This window comes from Watersipora subatra, chromosome 3, assembly GCF_963576615.1.
Source record: "Watersipora subatra chromosome 3, tzWatSuba1.1, whole genome shotgun sequence".
Classification (NCBI taxonomy): domain Eukaryota; kingdom Metazoa; phylum Bryozoa; class Gymnolaemata; order Cheilostomatida; family Watersiporidae; genus Watersipora; species Watersipora subatra.
Window position 1 is genome coordinate 36,898,187 of NC_088710.1, and position 20,188 is coordinate 36,918,374.

The following is a 20,188-nucleotide window of genomic DNA, read 5'->3' on the forward strand; positions in this document are numbered from 1 at the left end:
TTTCTAGTGGAAAGTTCATCTGAAACAGAATACAATGGATACATGTATAGTATGCACTTACTGAGTGTATGTAGATATGAAGGGGGTGCCAGGCCTGTAACAGGTGGTGCAGTCTTAGTTTCCTGGTCAGTTCCTGTAACCAAGCAACTTTTCAATTGTATACTTATGGACAACATCTACTGGTAGCAAAGTATGAAATGGATGGCGGCCCAAAATGAGCTCCTACCTTCATCAACCCCCTAGCCTGTTAAACACCCTATCCATATAGCCTATTAAACAGCCTGTCCATATAGCCTATTAAACACCCTATCCATATAGCCTATTCAACAGTCTATCCATATAGTTGACAGCAAACAATGGATACATATCTTGCAAACAACTCACCAAACAACTCAACAACAACTCACCAAACAACTCACCAAACAACTCACCAAACAACTCACCAAACAACTCACCAAACAACTCCACATGGTTTCAGCGGTGCTACTAGTATTGCAAGATAAGAGTTTGAACTATTCCCATTTGTAAGCATTAAAAGAGGGAAACATTTCTTATGTATTTTCACCTTTTCATCTTTCATTTGCATCATATTTCATCTCATACATATTTTTGTAGTAAGAGTCGTATTCGTAACAAATATTGAGCTACCTTAGAAAGCTTTAGTGAATCCTCCGGCAAAATAAAACAATGGTGTAATAATGCATTGCCGATAGCAATAAGTACTATTAATTCACAGAGGAAATAATCGGCTATATAAAGTAGCTATGAAAGCATTAATTCAAATTCTTTATTTACACTACTATACACTAATGCTCATGCCTAAGTTTCACAAATGCATATGACATTTTCTGCAAGAAAATAACTCCTGCTTAAAAGCAAAAGAGGATTTGCGATAAACTTTAGCCTCGACTGACATGATCTCGAGCTGCCAGCGTGCAATGAGTATACAGGTCTCATTCTGTTCTCACCTTGATTACCTTGCTCGTCATCGCTATCACTGTCAGATGATCCGCTGCCACTAGAGCTGTCAGACGAGCTTTCTGATGACATCACCATATCTAGGAGAGCGCAATGCAACAAAGTGAAAAGAGCAAAAACATGTACTGAAGTGAAACGAAACAAACATTAAAATAGACGTCTTATCATCGGTTTCGTAATTAGAAAATTACCGTGCCTTACAATGCTCGCCATAAACTATAACAAATTTTTAGTGCATTGTAAACGCCTCCTACAAACCAATTTAGTATTATACAAATAATTATATGATTAACCTTCAATAAATAACTCTGAATTCATAAAAAAGTGTTCTATCATAAGTAGAAGCCTAATTTCTTTTTGAAAGTTTATATAATCTTTAGTGACTCCCCTAAATTTTCTTTAGATTATGTGGTCATATGATAATTTTGTTGAAGGTTTTCAAAATGGTCGACCAAGACTAAGGGGTTATGATTATAGCGAGTGACTTTTTCAAAAGTCAATTTAAAGAATTCTATACTGAAGGCAGTCAAAAGCTGGTACCTCGATGGCAAAAGTGTGTGTCGTATGGGGATTGAGTAAAAAAATAAAATTTTTAATGTTCTACTTAGCATAAAACACTTTTTATGAACTAATTCACATTATTTATTGAACGGCCCTCTTATATATCATCTCTAGCCAGCTACTTGACCTAAACATAAGCAACTATAGCCAGCTACCTGACCTAAACATAAGCAACTATAGCCAGCTACTTACAGAATAGAGAAAGTATGATATTATTATGCTTTATTTATCTTGAGGTGTTGACTGATGTTCTTAAAAAGGAATCAAGGAGATTGACCAACCAGAAGCTGAGATACAGCCAGCCAAACACAGGTCTACCAAAAAACATAAGTGTTTTGGTAATCATCAATATATGACGTATGAAATCGACTTGTGTGCCATTGGTCAATTAAGCCAACTAATGCGCTCTCCTATAACAATCACGGCGTTTTAATTGGTTTAATCCCTGGAAGTATAGAACAATCAAATTGGGCCTAACAATCATTGCTTTGAGAATTCCGAACCAGTCCCTCTGATGTGTAGATTAGTCTTAGCATAAAATAATTACACGCATTTATTATTTCGCAACATTTCGCTATCTAGCTAGTTCAGCTCAGTTTTGTTGTTCTCCTACTTAGCTTCCCTATTCAGACTCATCTTTAGCGCTGTTCAAAATTTTTTTATCTATAGCTAATATATGGAATCAATTAAATCAATCATCAATCTCAGTTATCATTTGGAATTTTCTACAAATGATGTTAGTTACACCATTTATTCCATACACAGTTATATTATTATTTTGTATAATATGCATTATGATTATTATACTAACTAGAAATTCCACTGTCATACAGCCCACGACCAAAGAGATATTGGAAAAAAAGAAAGGGTACTGATGGTTGAGAAATGCAATATTAGCAGTCAAATGGCACTGTTGTGCAATAGGATAACTGCAATGGTAGCTGTAATGTACTGGGTGTGGGTGTTATTATATACAACAAATAGCAATAATGAAAGGAAAAGATTATATGTTTATATCTCTCCCCTTGCAATAGGAGAAATGCAATATTGGCTAATATTAGAAGTAAAATGCACTGATATTATTAGAATAACCAATATTATTAATATAGTAATAATATAAAACCAATACACAATTTTGTTTACATTTAAAAACGTCATAGTTTTTATAATCTCATAATCTTAAAATCTCATAAGAATTGTTAGAAATATGTCAGTTACATGTACTTTGAAATCGGCAAAAATGAAACGATTTCAGTACTCCTACGTTAATGCAGAAACCTTTGACAATGCTATAGATTGGTGAAATGTGCACGTTATTTTTTCGCGAAATGCGCATGACTTTGTCGTTCTATTCACTGTCGCTCTGCGTTTCAATTTCCAGTCTTAACTTTTATTAAACTAAGCTTTTCAAGCATTTTGTGGCAATTTTCGTCCAAATGAATCTGTTTATTTGTGTATAATCCGATCAGATGGGTAAGTTTTAAGATAATGCCGACGGTTTACAAAGACTTGGTAACATATTTAAATAGGCTTAAATGTGTTTTGTATCGTTATTATACTTTAATGACTCTACAAAACGATGGTGGAATTTTTTGATGAAATTTTAAGACAAGGGTTCGTCTCATTGTTGATGATTAAGTTTCGTAAGTTGTGTGCACATGCATTTATCATAAAAACTCTCATACTTCGCTTCCGCTCGTTTGTTCGTGGGATAATAAAAAACAATTTTTTAATTTAATCATAAAAAATAATCATAGATAAGATAATAGATAAATAGAAGAATCAAATCAAAAGTTATTGTTTTCTTTTCTTACAACAAGAGCAGCACGGTCACGTTATTCTTTTTAAAATTATAGCTGTAGTGAACTTACAGTCTGTTAATAGTGACGATAATCATGAAAATCAACTGAATGCTGCAGTAGGTACACAGTAGAAAGATGATGAATGAACAAAAATTCACATTCTCATTTCTTATTCTAAACAAACTGCAAATCACGGATATCGTATAATAAAGACTATACACGCGCCATTCGTTGAACAGAGCATCTTCGGAGCAAATCCGTGGAGATCGAATTAAAATTTGAGGCACAATAGTGAAAATCTGCTCTTCTGTTTTGAAAAATCATGGCAAGAGGTTGTGGGCAACTGCCTTTACCACACAATATTTTCTTGGTTTTCCTGAGAAACCAGAGCTAGTCTGTAAATTATTTACTATCGTGAGAAGCGTTTTACATCTCGTAGCCTAAAACAATCCGTATACGTAACGACAGTAAGGGTGCGCAACTCCGGCACATGACCCATAAGTCGATCTCATACGTCAAAATTCTCGGGATTTTCAAAGGGTTTTTCCTCTGATTCGTTATTAGGTAGACCTGTGTTTGGCTGGCTATATCTCAGCTTCTGGTGGATCAATCTCCTTGATTCTTTTTATAGAACATCAGTCAACACCTCAAGATAAACAATAAATCATCAAAATATCATACTTTCTCTATTCTTTAACCTAGCAAGTATTTTTTGAGCCAAAACAAGCAGAAAATACGGGTTTCACTAGTTTGGCAGTTCATACAGTCTATAGATTGCTGTCTTTATACATTTTATATGGCACTCAGATTGACGAGGAATACCGTATTAACGATTGTGTTGATTGAAATTTCTTGTCAAACGGATACCTTAAAAGCGCCTAGCGTTTAGAGTAGCAACAACCTATCAATATTTCGGCGTGTTTTAAATACAAATTTGTAGTAACAAATGAATTTTTGCTACAAATTTGTAAATTTGAAGGAATTTGTTTTCAAGGATAAACCAACAATCATTTTTTTAAACCGCAGATTAAACAACATTCGTGGAGCCTGCTAGATTTTGAAGAAAACAAAATTTTTTTCAAATCATCAACAACTCATCTTTTTAAATCTCTCTAACAGGTTTGAAAGCTGAGCCTTACCGGCAGAACCCAGTTCAGCACCAAAAGGTACAGCTGGTGCAGAGCGAGATGCTTTTTGTACACCGGTGTAACTAGTAGGTTGAGTAGCAATGATGGCAGAGCTGCTAGGGTGAGGTTTCATGGGCGCTCTCCTCATCGGTGAACTTTTGGTCTTATCTATAGGTGTGAGAGGCCGGGGGTTAGTAACTATTCTTGCACTAGGATCAGACCTGTAAATAATGAACTGACGGTCAGAACACTAGGCTTAGCAACCAGTTTTGCACAAAAATCTGATCCGCAGACAAAAAATGTAGGAAAACCAAAAACCCAATAATTGTTTAAAGCATGATTTAGTGGTTAATTTTATGTAAGTTGCAAAACATGGTTAGACACCTGATGGTTAGACACCTGATGGTTAGACACCTGATGGTTAGACACCTGATGGTTAGACACCTGATGGTTAGACACCTGATGGTTAGACACCTGATGGTTAGACACCTGATGGTTAGACACCTGATGGTTAGACACCTGATGGTTAGACACCTGATGGTTAGACACCTGATGGTTAGACACCTGATGGTTAGACACCTGATGGTTAGACACCTGATGGTTAGACACCTGATGGTTAGACACCTGATGGTTAGACACCTGATGGTGGGATGAATCTTGAAGAGATTATCGCTGAAAATTAAAGCCAGACTAAATCGCTTATTACAATATTCCATCCACTACATAAAGATGGTTGCAAATTTGACCTTTGTAACAACTCTTGATGCTTGGAAACGCGTCAAGACACAATAGAAAAGTTTGACTGTTTAAAGAAAGATTTTCTTACCATGTTCATTATTCAAAAACAAATGGTAGATGTTAAAGGTTGACTTGCGACAAAATTAACATTACAGTTATTTGGTATCAAAAGATTCACCATGTCTTTCTCTGTTTTGTAGTAGGTGCCAAATGTGTGGGAATGTGATTACAAGCTCTTAAAAGCTCAAAACGAAAAGCCGCCGTAGACTGGAATCTCTTTATTTCTCTGACGTAGCCATGAAATTTATTTATTGTCTTGTCACGAATGTTCTCACGTGAATTGAAAGGCCAATAAAAAGCTCAATAAAAAGCTTATCGTAGCACTAGTTTATGACAAACACTTTGGGTTTTACCGAAGACCCCGTATCAAATATAGATGCTCGCTACTTTACAGTTTTGTTTCGGCTTGAACTAATCGTCAAGTCATAATCTGATCATGTGACCCAATACTTCGCAAATAATTTTTCCAGCATTTTTCGATTATCACAGGTGACCGACAGGCTCGTCATGATTATCAGACAATGATATGTACTCCTTCGAGGTAAGGCTAAAAAATTAAATGAAATTTTACGGCAAATTATAAGATATCACTGCTAAAAGTGACAGCATTTACAATGACGATAAAATAGACGCGTAAGAACAATAGACATGGTTTTATTGAATGCGTGAAGTGTATTTGTGAAAATATTTCGACAAATAAGGTTGCATGAAAGTGTAAACAGAAACCATTTTTCACAATTACGTCACATTTGAGCCGTTTTGGAAAGAGAATCCAAACTACGGGGGTCTCGTGCGGCTGCGATTAACTGTTCGTTTTTGAGCTTTTAAGAGCTTGTAATCACATTCCCACATATTTGGCACCTACAGCACAACAGAGTAAGACATGGTGAATCTTTTGATATCAAATAACTGTAATGTGAATTTTGTTGCAAGTCAACCTTTAAAGATTTTTACTGTTGTGAATGGTTTCCCATTCGAATTCATACTTGTATTCAACATGTGCTAATATCTACCTATTCGTATCAAGATGTGCTAATATCTACCTATTCATATAAAAATGTGCTAATATCTACCTATTCATATCAACATGTACTAATATCTACCTATTCATATCAACATGTACTAATATCTACCTATTCATATCAACATGTGCTAATATCTACCTATTCATATCAACATGTGCTAATATCTACCTATTCATATCAACATGTACTAATATCTACCTATTCATATCAACATGTGCTAATATCTACCTATTCATATCAACATGTGCTAATATCTACCTATTCGTATCAACATGTGCTAATATCATCCTATTCATATCAACATGTGCTAATATCATCCTATTCATATCAACATGTGCTAATATCTACCTATTCATATCAACATGTACTAATATCTACCTATTCATATCAACATGTGCTAATATCATCCTATTCATATCAACATGTACTAATATCTACCTATTCATATCAACATGTGCTAATATCTACCTATTCATATCTACATACCTATTCATATCTATATATCTACATGTACAAAGTTCTATATCTACACATATAAAGCTCTATATCCACACATATAAAGCTCTATACCTACATGTATAAAGCTCTATATATCTACATGTATAAAGTTTTATATCTACATGTATAAAGCTCTATATCTACATGTATAAAGCTCTATATCTACACGTATAAAGTTCTATATCTACACGTATAAAACTATATATCTATATGTATAAAGCTCTATATCTGCATGTATAAAGTTCTATATCTACATGTACAAAGTTCTATACCTGCATGTATAAAGCTCTATACCTGCATGAATAGAACTCTATATCTGTGTGTATAAAACAATTACAATTTTGGCACCAAAATGTAACACAAATATATTTAATAAAAGATAAAATTATTTCAGTAAAATTTAGAGCCAAAGCCATCAAATGCACAATACTACCTCACCAGTACAATACTCCCTCACCGGTACAATACTCCCTCACCGGTACAATACTCCTTCACCAGTACAATACTCCCTCATAGGTACAATACTCCCTCACAGGTGCAAAACTCCCTCACCGGTACAATACTCCCTCACAGGTACAATACTCCCTCACCGGTACAATACTCCCTCACAGGTACAATACTCCCTCACCGGTACAATACCCCCTCACCAGTACAATACTCCCTCACAGGTACAATACTCCCTCACAGGTACAATACTACCTCACCGGTACAATACTCCCTCACCGGTACAATACTCCCTCACAGGTACAATACTCCCTCACAGGTACAATACTCTCTCACCGGTACAATACTCCCTCACAGGTACAATACTCCCTCACAGGTACAATACTCCCTCACAGGTACAATACTCCCTCACAGGTACAATACTCCCTCACAGGTACAATACTCCCTCACCGGTACAATACTCCCTCACAGGTACAATACTCTCTCACCGGTACAATACTCCCTCACAGGTACAATACTCCCTCACAGGTACAATACTCCCTCACAGGTACAATACTCCCTCACCGGTACAATACTTCCTCACAGGTACAATACTCCCTCACCGGTACAATACTCCCTCACAGGTACAATACTCCCTCACAGGTACAATACTCCCTCACAGGTACAATACTCCCTCACCGGTACAATACTCCTTCACAGGTACAATACTCCCTCACAGGTACAATACTCCCTCACAGGTACAATACTCCCTCACAGGTACAATACTCCCTCACAGGTACAATACTCCCTCACAGGTACAATACTCCCTCACCGGTACAATACTCCCTCACAGGTACAATACTCTCTCACCGGTACAATACTCCCTCACAGGTACAATACTCCCTCACAGGTACAATACTCCCTCACAGGTACAATACTCCCTCACCGGTACAATACTTCCTCACAGGTACAATACTCCCTCACCGGTACAATACTCCCTCACAGGTACAATACTCCCTCACAGGTACAATACTCCCTCACAGGTACAATACTCCCTCACCGGTACAATACTCCTTCACAGGTACAATACTCCCTCACAGGTACAATACTCCTTCACAGGTACAATACTCCCTCACAGGTACAATACTCCCTCACCGGTACCCAAATACATTTACCTTGTCTTTTTGAGAAGAATTGCGTAACTAAGCTTTTCAAGAGCAATTTCTCCAGTCTCATGATTGATGATGAGAACACATTCTTTCTGGAGAGGTCGTTTGTTTCCTTTATAGACTGTGTGAGTCGTGCCGGATCCCTGCAACCATTATGTAAGAATGCGCAATACTGGCCTTTCAGGTGACAGTAACTAATACCTTTTAAAGGTTCTTTCTATAAAAAAACTATTTACAAGCATTTTGAGTGAATGCTGAAAGTACTAATAATAACATATAAACTGTACATCATAGTGAGCAATGAAATGCTACTGATGTCCGTACCATCCTATCACAGATCACCCCATGAGGCGAAACTTGTCTCAACTCCAACAGATTCTTTATAGGTTAAAGCACACGAATTGGAGAAGTAACCGGGATTCAATAAAGCATATATGATGGATGGCCCATCTATCCAATGAGATGTGGAACCAAAAGTAGGCAAGACTCATACTAATACATGTAGATAGGACTAATACTAATACAGGTAGATAAGACTAGTACTAATACAGGTAGATAAGACTAGTACTAGTACAGGTAGATAAGACTAGTACTAATACAGGTAGATAAGACTAGTACTAATACAGGTAGATAAGACTAGTACTAGTACAGGTAGATAAGACTAGTACTAATACAGGTAGATAAGATTAGTACTAATACAGGTAGATAAGACTAGTACTAATACAGGTAGATAAGACTAGTACTAGTACAGGTAGATAGGACTAATACTAATACAGGTAGATAAGACTAGTACTAGTACAGGTAGATAAGACTAGTACTAATACAGGTAGATTAGACTAGTACTAATACAGGTAGATAAGACTAGTACTAGTACAGGTAGATAAGACTAGTACTAGTACAGGTAGATAAGACTAGTACTAATACAGGTAGATAAGACTAGTACTAATACAGGTAGATAGGACTAATACTAATACAGGTAGATAAGACTAGTACTAGTACAGGTAGATAAGACTAGTACTAATACAGGTATATAGGACTAGTACTAATACAGGTAGATAAGACTAGTACTAATACAGGTAGATAAGACTAGTACTAATACAGGTAGATAAGACTAGTACTAATACAGGTAGATAAGACTAGTACTAATACAGGTAAATAAGACCAAGCACAATCAAGAAACAAAAGGTTTGCAATTGTTTCACTTTTACAGAAATAACTAATGAGAATAACGGATAACTCACTTAAGTAAATTGAACAATGTGATCAACGAATCAGAAGCCAGCAAAAATCTCAACATTTGGATTTTTCTGGATGATACAAAAGCTTTCAGTAAATCATGTTAATATTCACTTGCTTTAATGCATATACAGTCATACCTTGACATGCGAGCTTAATGCGTTCTGGTACTGTCTCAAGGCACTAATTTCTATATAAAATATTCAAGTACAAACTAATTTGTTAGCATGCTATGAAAAAAGCACCTAAACAGGATATAACGGTGAAACAAACATGTTTTTAATTATTGTAATTCAGCACATGTGCTAAAAAAGTAACAAATACCTATTTAGTTGCTATGATCTGCAATAAAATGTAACGTCAATATGTACACTACTTTATGGAGTGTTTACCTTTGATGCAGACGTTTTGGATAACAGCCTTCTGAGAAAGAGAGTTGAGAGCAATGTGTTCGGTACACTGAACTTTTGTGACCTTACGTAATAAAACCTTTTAATTTAACTTCAATGGAATTAACTTACTAAACACACACCTGAAGTTGAATAATAGAGAAGGCATAATATTATTATGCTTTATTATTTATCTTGAGGTGTTGACTGATGTTCTAAAAAAAGAATCAAACAGATTGACCAACCAGAAGCTGAGATATAGCCAGCCAAACACAGGTCTACCAAAAGACATAAGTGTTTTGGTAATCCTCATATTAGCATCAATATATGACGTATGAAATCGACTTGTGTGCCATTTGTCAATTAAGCCAACTAATGCGCTCTCCTATAACAATCACAGCGTTTTAATTGGTTTAATCCCTTGAAGTATAGAACAATCAAATTGGGCCTAACAATCATTGCTCTGAGAATTCCGAACCAGTCCCTCTGACGTGCAGATTAGTTTTAGCATGAAATAATTACACGCATCTGTTATTTCGCAATATTTCGCTATCTTGCTAGTTCAGCTCAGTTTTGTTGTTCTCCCACTTAGCTTCCCTATTCAGACTCATCTTTAGCGCTGTTCAGATTTTTTTTATCTATAGCTAATAAATAGAGTCAATTAAATCAATCATCAATCTCGGTTATCATTTGGAATTTTCTACAAATTATATTAGTTACATCATTTATTCTATACACAGTTATATTATTATTTTGTATAATATGCATTATGATTATTATATTAATCATAAAAAATAATCATAGATAAGATAATAGATAAATAGAAGAATCAAATCAAAAGTTATCGTTTTCTTTTCTTACTGCAAGAGCAGTACGGTCAAGTTATTCTTTTTAAAATTATGGCTGTGGTGAACTTACAGCCTGTTAATAGTGACGATAATCGTGCAAATCAACTGAATGCTGCAGTAGGTACACAGTAGAAAGATGATGAATGAACAAAAATTCCCATTCCCATTTCTTATTCTAAACAAACTGCAAATCACGGATATCATATAATATAGACTATACATGCGCCGTTCGTTGAACATAGGATCTTCGGAGCATATCCTTGAAGATAGAGTTAAAATTTGAGGCACAATAGTGAGAATCTGCTCTTCTGTTTTGAAAAATCATGGCAAGGGGTTGTGGGCAAATGCCTTTACCACACAATGTTTGCTTGGTTTTCCTGAGAAACCAGAGTTAGTCTGTAAATTCTTGACTATCGCGAGAAGCGTTTCACATCTCGTAGCCTAAAACAATCAGTATACGTAATGGCGGTAAGGGTGCGCAACTCCGGCACATCTCCAATAAGTCGATTTCATATGTCAAAATTCTCGGGATTTTTTCTCTGATTCGTTATTAGGTAGACCTGTGTTTGGCTGGCTATATCTCAGCTTCTGGTGGGTCAACCTCCTTGATTCTTTTTTAAGAACATCAGTCAACACCTCAAGATAAATAATAAAGCATAATAATATTATGCTTTCTCTATTCTTTAAGTTTTACTCTTTCATTAAAGTTTAATTTTATCATCTTATTTTGTAGTATGGCTTCCGGTAGGCCGCATTTCGCCTCGCGTTCACTATAACTTTTAGCAAACCTGTAAAAACTTTCTTTAAACTGATTCGAGGAGAAAGACCGAGTGACACTGTTCTCGAAAGCAGCCTCTCACATACTTAGCCATATAGTGGCCATCAACAACCGGCTCGTATCTCAAGGAAGAAACTTGCTTGAAAGTCAGCTCGTATCTCGAACTTCTCGCATGTTGAGGTACTCGTGTGTAGTAATATGACTGTACATAGCTCTTCATTACCTGGACATGAGGTACAGTGACCTCCACACCCCCATCGTCTCCAACTGTTACACTCGACTCTTGATTGGTGTCGACAGATGCTGGTTTGAAGTCATCTACAAGAGCCGTAGCACTTGGGAATGGTATGCGTATGACTAAACTTTCTACATACTACACCTTTAGCCACAAACTTAATTGAGTCTTTATTTTTCTTTAGAAACTTTGCTAAAAGAATATTTATGAAGTTAAAATACAAAGAAATGTTCTGTACATATGGAAATGATGGTCAGTAAGAAGTGGTCATAGCAAAGGCTAACTTACAGCGTATCGTGTGAAATGATTCCTTGGAGCCATTTTCAAAGCTTTTACCAATCTTTAGATTGTGATGGCCTTTGTCAATCCCAAGGCGTTCTGGTACAGTTGCTGCCATCCGAACAAACTGCGGAAGTAAGCGCTTGCAGGCGTTTTAGCCAATGAGCTCCGCAGCTTTGAGCTATCGTAGTAATAAAAATTATACATGATACTTGAGCAGTGAATATTGGGGGTGTGGTCAGATGGAGCGCTGTACTATAACAAATTGAGAAGAAATACTTGCTCTAAACAGGTGTCGAAATAGAGCTAGAGTAATAGGCCTACAGCCCTTTGAAAAGCAAGCCACTGTGTACCCAAACATAAAAAAAACAAATCGGCCATAGAAAAGCGTATCAATAAAGCAGATCAATATATGAAATATGCGATGTAAATATAAAACGTTTTTACACAGCAAAGCTAAGATATGAACACCATTCAACTGAGAGGCAAATATTTAAAACCCAGCGAATTACCAGTAATAATGTGAATTTGAACATAAATTCACCAATGAGAATAACTTGAAATGCACATGCATGTATTTTCCACAAGTACTTTTTAGAACCATTTGATTGGGCAATGTCCAGCTCTAGCAATGTTTTATAAACCTTTACCCCTTCTATTCTTGCCTTACAAAATGATGACTCAGCAGAAAGTTGATTAAACATGTGCAAAATGACGTCAGATTGCTGGTCAGACAACCATAATTGCACGCATGAGATGCATAAATATTCATGACGATAGTGTCTGCTGTATTCAAAGCATTACCAAACCATGTCTATCTATTCTGGTAAGTAGGTTGACAACCAATCACACTGCTCAGCACTGCAAGCTAAACATTTGAGCAAACTTTATAACGACTGTAACTTTTTTAGATTGTATTTTATAATCATTTTATCGTTCACATAATTTTACTTCGAACTACAGGTACTTTTATTATTTTATTTCAGCATGATTTTGAATTTTAAAAAAAATACTCAAAGAAAATCAGCCAATCATGACTAAGCTAGGGAGTAAATGTCAAACAATGTCAATGCTGGCAAATGCATTTGTTCATCGATGTACCTATTAGGACATTAACACCTACACGTTTGTCTAATCTCCAAAGTCCCTTCAGAAAATGCTGAGTGGAACAATGAGTCGGAAGAATGAGTAAACCCTTTATTGAAACTGGAAGCATCTGCTAGAGAACCAACATGTCTTTTGTTTGGCACTGTTAGTACTGTGAGCTTAAAACTCTGAACTATCATGGAAATGGCAAGTTATACGATATGGATTAAAAATATAATACAAGTATATCAAATTATATTTTGATATAAATCATATTAAAAATATAATATATTATAAATTACATTATAAATTTAATATTATATTTTGATACATTATATTACAAATATAATATACCAAAATATTATTTAACTTTTAATATAGAGTATTGAAAGTATATCAAATCCTAAGGAGTGATGTGAATTTGTTATTTGCGGGTGTTTAGCAAATTAAGATGATGAAAAATATAAAATTGCCAAATTCTTAAAGGTTGACTTGCAACAAAATTCACATTACAGTTATTTGGTACTAAAAAATTTACCATGTCTTACTCTCCTGTGTTGCAGGTGCAAAATATGTGGAAATGTGATTACAAGCTCTTAAAGGCTCAAAAGCGAACAGTTCACCGCAGTCATCACAAAAACGGCGTAGATCGAAATCCCTTTCCAAAACGGCTCAAATGGGACGTAATTGAACATGATGGCTTCTGTTTACACTTTGATCAACCTCGTTGGTCAAAATATTTTCACAAATATACTTCACGCATTCAATAAAACCATGTCTATTGTCCTTACGCGTCTGTTTCATCATCATTGTAATGCTGTCACTTTGAGCACTGATATCTCAAAACCTATAGTAGAGCAGGAACATCAACTTATCTTTCAGACTTTTCCTTCAGAGGGTGGGCTATTCATACAAAGATGTCTCATAGTCAGAAATTTATGCTAAACTCAATTATAATGTTTCTACACCTATGTGTTGGCACATTTCTGAGCTAAAGAGCACTTTTGAAATAGGAGGGGGCAACTCCAAGTTTGCTTGGAAAACCTTACATATCAGACAAAGAAAACTATTTTAGAATCTCGAAAATTAATAAATGCTTTTATTTGAGATTTGGTGAGTCAACTCTCAGCATTTTCTCATCACTGCCAAGGATGCAGTAAGACTGCTTGTTTCACTGTCTTGATCAGTCTGTGAATGAAACCCTAGTCAGAGTGACTAAACTTCAATATGCGACAGCCAAACATTATTCAAGCAGATGGTTGATATTAGAAGAAAAGAGCATTCCATGTGAAATTGCTCAAAAGTGCTAAGCGTTGAGAACTTTGATGAGAGTTCAGACTTGTTATGTCATTATGCCTGTTATAAAAAGTATTGTAACAAACTCGTTATGGAAAGAGCTGAGAAAAGACATGAGAAAAGACAGAAAGAATGTGATACATCAGAAGAGGTGAGACTAGACATTTATAACTTTACAAATTCATGATGATTACTCCATGATGATGGTACTTTGGTGAGAGAAAAAGAAAACATTTTAATTTTTGTCTGCACATTTTGGGAGCAGCAAAACTAACACTTTGCAGTTTACATGACGTGTTATAGCCTACAATTTGGACATAAATGTATAGATAAATTACATGTAGGATCCTCCCTTGGTTTTTTGCATATGACCACACAAACTACGCTAGATATGGCACGCTGCACTATGCTGAGATGACTAATCTGAAAGTATCGCATAGCAAGGTGTATGAGGCTATTATGAAGAAGAGGTATTTTACTTATCAATCACGACATCACTGTCCATTCAGCTCTATTGCTTGTGATCAATTTATTGAGCAAACAGTTAAAAGAGACTCAAAGTCTCACAGTGGAATCATAGGGTTTACCAGAAAGTCATCGGCCTCTCAACATCGGACTCTATCTCACCCGGAACAAACAGCTGTACATACAGGCATGAAGAAGATGCTAGTGCTTGGTGATTCGGATACAGCAAGTTATGAGATGCTTGAAAAGGCATTGAAGGATGATGAGGAAAGGAAGAAAATCATGAAAGACTCATAACAGGAAGAATAAATCTGTTTGCATTTCAAACCACCAAGCTAGTGCATATTACTAGTGGTGCAAAAGCCTCCATTGAAGTGAAGCAGGATCTTGAAATATCAAATGTAATAGGAGAGAAACAGCTTTCAGAATTTGTCCAGAAGAGGTTAAGCACCCAAGAAATTGATTTCAACGCATCCATCAAGTCGAACAAGCTTAAAACCTTTACCACATTACCATCAGCTAAGAAGAAATCAAAAGAAAAAGTCCTAGAGTGTTCGCACAGACTGTTTGAGAATTGGTTAGTGATCAGCCAACAGCGTAACTTGGATTTGAGAAAAGTGTTATCATTTTCTTTTGGCAACATCAGCTGGTCCCTGGCTAACTCTGATGGCTCTATATTGAAGACTACTAAATCGGCTCTGATGGCTGCTGTTGTGAACGATGCTGATTATCAACCATCAATCTATGTTAACCTGGATCAGCTACCGATCCTTGACGCTGTTGTGGTTGTTGCCATGGCCAAAATTCACACCCTGAAAGCTCCTCCAACTTTTGGCATGGTTGCAAGTCAGCTTTTGCAACGAATAGTTAGTATTGCGTGTATCACATATGTCGTGTGGATTTTGTTTGTGACACATACCCTGATATCAGCATTAATGGAGATGAGAGAAGTCGTAGAAATGTGAAAGGCAGAAGGTTGGTGTGTTTAGTCTGAACTAATCAGTGCCAAAATGGTCTGAATTTTTAGCAGATGGCTCAAACAAGACTGCCCTAGTGAAATCTTTGAAGGATACATGGAGGAAGCCAACTGTGAAGCAGAAACTAGATCTTGTAACAGCTCTTTCTCAAGAATGCCATATGATCAGCTATGACCTTGATGAATCAATTGCCGTAAGCCAAATAGATAGTTTGGCATCAGACCACGAGGAGGCAGATACACGCACGTTATCACATAGCGCAAAGATAATGGAAGACAAACCCAGCTCAAAAGTTCTAGTCAAGTGCCAGGACACAGATGTTTTCCTAAGCTGTCTATCTTTAGTGGATGAGCTGCCATCACAGAAACTCATTTACTGCTGTGGAAGGAGCAGTTGAGATATGTAACCATAGGCTGTCTGTTTATTGTCCTTACGCCCGAACGATGGAAAGCACTGCTCGGGCTCTATTCTCTAAGTGGATGCGACAGTGTAAGCGCATTCCATTCCAAAGGGAAGGTAACTGTCTTCAAGCTGCTAAAGAACAATCTTGAATTCTGTAACACACTGAAATCATTAGGAACAAATTTTGAAGTTGATGGTGCAATAAGAGAATCTATTGAGACATTCATAAGCGGATTATATGGTGAAGAGACAAATTCCATCAGTGAAGCCCGGTATAAGATATTCTGCTGACCGTCTCGCACATCACAATCAAACCTACCACCCACACTAGAGTTAAATCTTCATATATCTAGGGCTGCCTATCAGGCCGCCGGCTGCCTATCAGGCCGCGATATGGAGAAGAGCCAAGCAAATCATCATCAATGCCCCATCCCCCAGAAACATGGATGGTTTATGGAAGGCGGAGAGCTTAAAGCTAGATGGGTGACTCAACAACCAGCACCTCCTGATGTGCTCATAACATGTTTTGTCGATGCAAAACTGGGTGCCAGTCTCGTCGCTGTCAGTGCAACAATACAGATCTTAAATGTACGAACATGTGCAGATGCAGCTGCTGTAGCAATAAGAATAAAAGATGATGGAAATGAAAGTAGTGATGCAGAAGACTCAGATGACTGTGAATTAGAAGGTTAGTATTTGTGTGGTATTGTAACCAGAGGTGTGCTTCATATTTGATTAGAATACATATGTGTCATACCGTATGAAAGACTGACTAATTGCGGTTTGACTTGCATAATAAAGTATACGGTTCAACATAATAAGCATTGATGATGAATATATGTATACTAAAATATATACACATTGTCTAAGTCTTTAAAAATACTTTTCATTTTGTTTTGCAGATCTGTAATGATATAGGAGTTGCGGAATAACAAGGACAAACTTTAACGCCGCCATAATATCAACCAACCAAACTGAGAACACATAATATTATATAATACAATTATAATATTATTCTAATATTTGAATAATAAATATTTTAGTGTTATCAGAATTGATTCCAACTTAAGTCATTGCTAATTATTTAGTATTTATATGCCATGTGCACTATTACATTGTTGGTAGAAGCACATAAAACACTACAGCCATTTATTTAATTAAAATAATATATTAATCATATTGCTCAAAAATGAACAATCTGAGAGGTGTAGAAACCAGATATTTGAAATCAGCTTAAAATTCTCATATAGATGCCACTCTTATCACATAGCCCACCTTCAAAAGGAATAAATCACTTTTTTGACAGCTTTTTGATGCCCTCCTGCTCTACTACTACCGTGAAAATTCGTTCAATTTTTTAACCTTGCTTGAAGGATTGCATATCATCCTTTGATAAACATGACGAGCCTGTTGGTCACATGTGATAGTCGAAAAATGCTGTAGAAATCTTTCGCGCTGTTTGGCAAGAAGTATGGGGTCACATGATCAGATTACGACTAGATGATAAGATCAAGCCGACACAAAACTGTAAAGTAGCGAGCATCTATATTTGATAGGGGCTTTTCTGTAGAACCCAAAATGTTTGTCATAAGCTAGTGCTACGAGACGTTTTATATTGAGCTTTATATTGGCCTTTCAATTTATGTGAGAACATCACGTGTCAAAACAAACCAAAATATTTGAGAACGTCATCAAAATAAAGATATTCCAAACTACGTCGTTTTCGTGATGGCTGCGATTAATTGTTCGTTTTTGAGCTTTTAAGAGCTTGTAATCACATTTCTACATATTTTGCACTTACAACACAGCAGAGTAAGACATGGTGAATTTTTTGATACCAAATAACTATAATGTGAATTTTGTTGCAAGTCAACTTTTAAATGGACAGTCTTTCGCATGATATGATGAAAATGTATGAAACCACAATTATAAGTAGAGTTGCCTCGATTTTGGTATTGGAATCGATATCGGTGCCGATATGGGTGTTAAGTATCTGAATTGGTATCGGCCGATCTTTTATTGAAAAATCTGAAACTTCCGATACTTTTTACAGATCAACTATTTAGCAGAAAACTGTATTTTAGCCTGCTACACTAATAAAAAATCATCAGCTGCAAGCTCCTTACTTTTACCTAATGAATTTCTGGCCTGCCACACATTTTATTTCACGTCTATAGCCTGATCAACACAGCTGAGGAACGTTTTTGCTTTAGTCAGGACATAATCACAAAGTGTGGTATTTCCCAATTACAGTGATAGGATTTATTGCAGCCAATCATGAACAAGATAACAAAGATGGGAGACAAGCACGCAGTGTAATATTTCTATTTACTAGCATTACGAAAGTAATTTAAACAGTCGAGGCATATAGTTATCTATCACTCTCTTGATCCTGACGATACAATGTATCGTTTGTTTCATACAAAAAACGGTAACCCCAGAGGCTCAGCGGTATTGAGCCTGTCCTCCATCATCTGTGGCAAGTGAGTCCCCCTTCAGTACGCCTGGCTACATTGATAGCGATAGAAGAAAGAGACTTCTTACTGAGATAATTGAATCACTAACGGTAATTAAAAGAAACATTGATTTGCTTTAAACTTGTACAGGCGCAGCAGTTCATCCAGCAATAAAAGAGAGACTTCGTTATCACAGAGAGAACTGTACCACTAACAGAAATTACCTTTATTTACAAATTACAAGAAACATGGACTGTTTTGTTACTACATGCACGGTATGTTAGTACATTATGTGAATATGTATATATAATGTATATTTTTTCCATTAGTACAAATAAATACATTAACATTTATATTTTCTTTGCATTGTATTTATGTTTGCATAATAAAATGAACAACTATCTATGCAACACAAAAGATCTGAATCAGTATATGAATCGGATTATTTTTCAATAAGAATCGGTATGTCAGATCGGTATCTGAATCGGCCGGTGAATTTAGAATCTCTAATTATAAGAACTCTCCTGACAGTTCATCAAGTTCGTAAGCTAATGTTTGATGAAACGATTTTTGAAAAAAAAACTTTTGTTTTCAAATTGACATTTTTTCAGCTAAATTTTAAAATATTCTATGAAAAACTGACAGAACTTTCTGAATGTTATGATAGTCCTAAATTTTCTCAATTTTAAATTAACAACAATTTAGGGATGTAACCCAAGAAGTAAACAATTTTATTTCCAAGGCATTAACTGATATATTAAGTAGTTGGCAAGCAGTTGGAATGGCTAAATAATATAGACCCATAATACTGCCAATCTCTTGCAAAATACCAGGACTTGGTTCACTAGGTTAGTGCAAGCTCATATATTTCCAGATTTTTTGCATAATTTATAAGGATATAATTAGCGTTATTTATTAACAGTAATCTTTAAGATAAAAATGGCCACTTAGATATGACCACTTACATCAAATCGCAAGAGCCAATTTACGCTAACATGTAATTTGCATAAGTTAATCATTTATGTAATAGATTTTGCTGCATGCATGGGCATATAAATGCAACATGAAATTTATAGCATCGTATACAATATAATGGATAAAATAATTTCACTAGCAACTCTAAAATTGGGTAATTTAAAAACAATTTATTTAAGACAGTGTTTCATGGTGTTGATATAATGCTTCAATAACTCTTCGAGATTCAATGTGCTTTTCAGTATCAGAAAAAAATCAATAATATGATTAAAGTTCATGTAAAGAAAAACTGTGTACATATGCACTGTTTTATACATATGCACTGTTTTATACATATGCACTGTTTTATACATATGCACTGTTTTATACATATGCACTGTTTTAT

The 20,188-nt window shown here is 35.8% G+C and overlaps 1 protein-coding gene across 1 annotated transcript in view; it reads right to left on the reverse strand.

Moving 5' to 3' along the window:
• Positions 1 to 20,188, reverse strand: part of LOC137390575 (dynein axonemal assembly factor 11-like) — a 60,404-nt gene that overhangs the window by 16,348 nt on the left and 23,868 nt on the right. Inside the window, exons 9-14 of the mRNA XM_068076905.1 lie at positions 12,156 to 12,288; positions 11,856 to 11,950; positions 8,388 to 8,524; positions 4,481 to 4,689; positions 969 to 1,058; positions 62 to 133 (exon numbers count right to left, since the gene is read on the reverse strand). Of these exons, the coding sequence (XP_067933006.1) occupies positions 62 to 133; positions 969 to 1,058; positions 4,481 to 4,689; positions 8,388 to 8,524; positions 11,856 to 11,950; positions 12,156 to 12,288 (736 nt within the window). The remainder of the gene's footprint in view (positions 1 to 61; positions 134 to 968; positions 1,059 to 4,480; positions 4,690 to 8,387; positions 8,525 to 11,855; positions 11,951 to 12,155; positions 12,289 to 20,188) is intronic.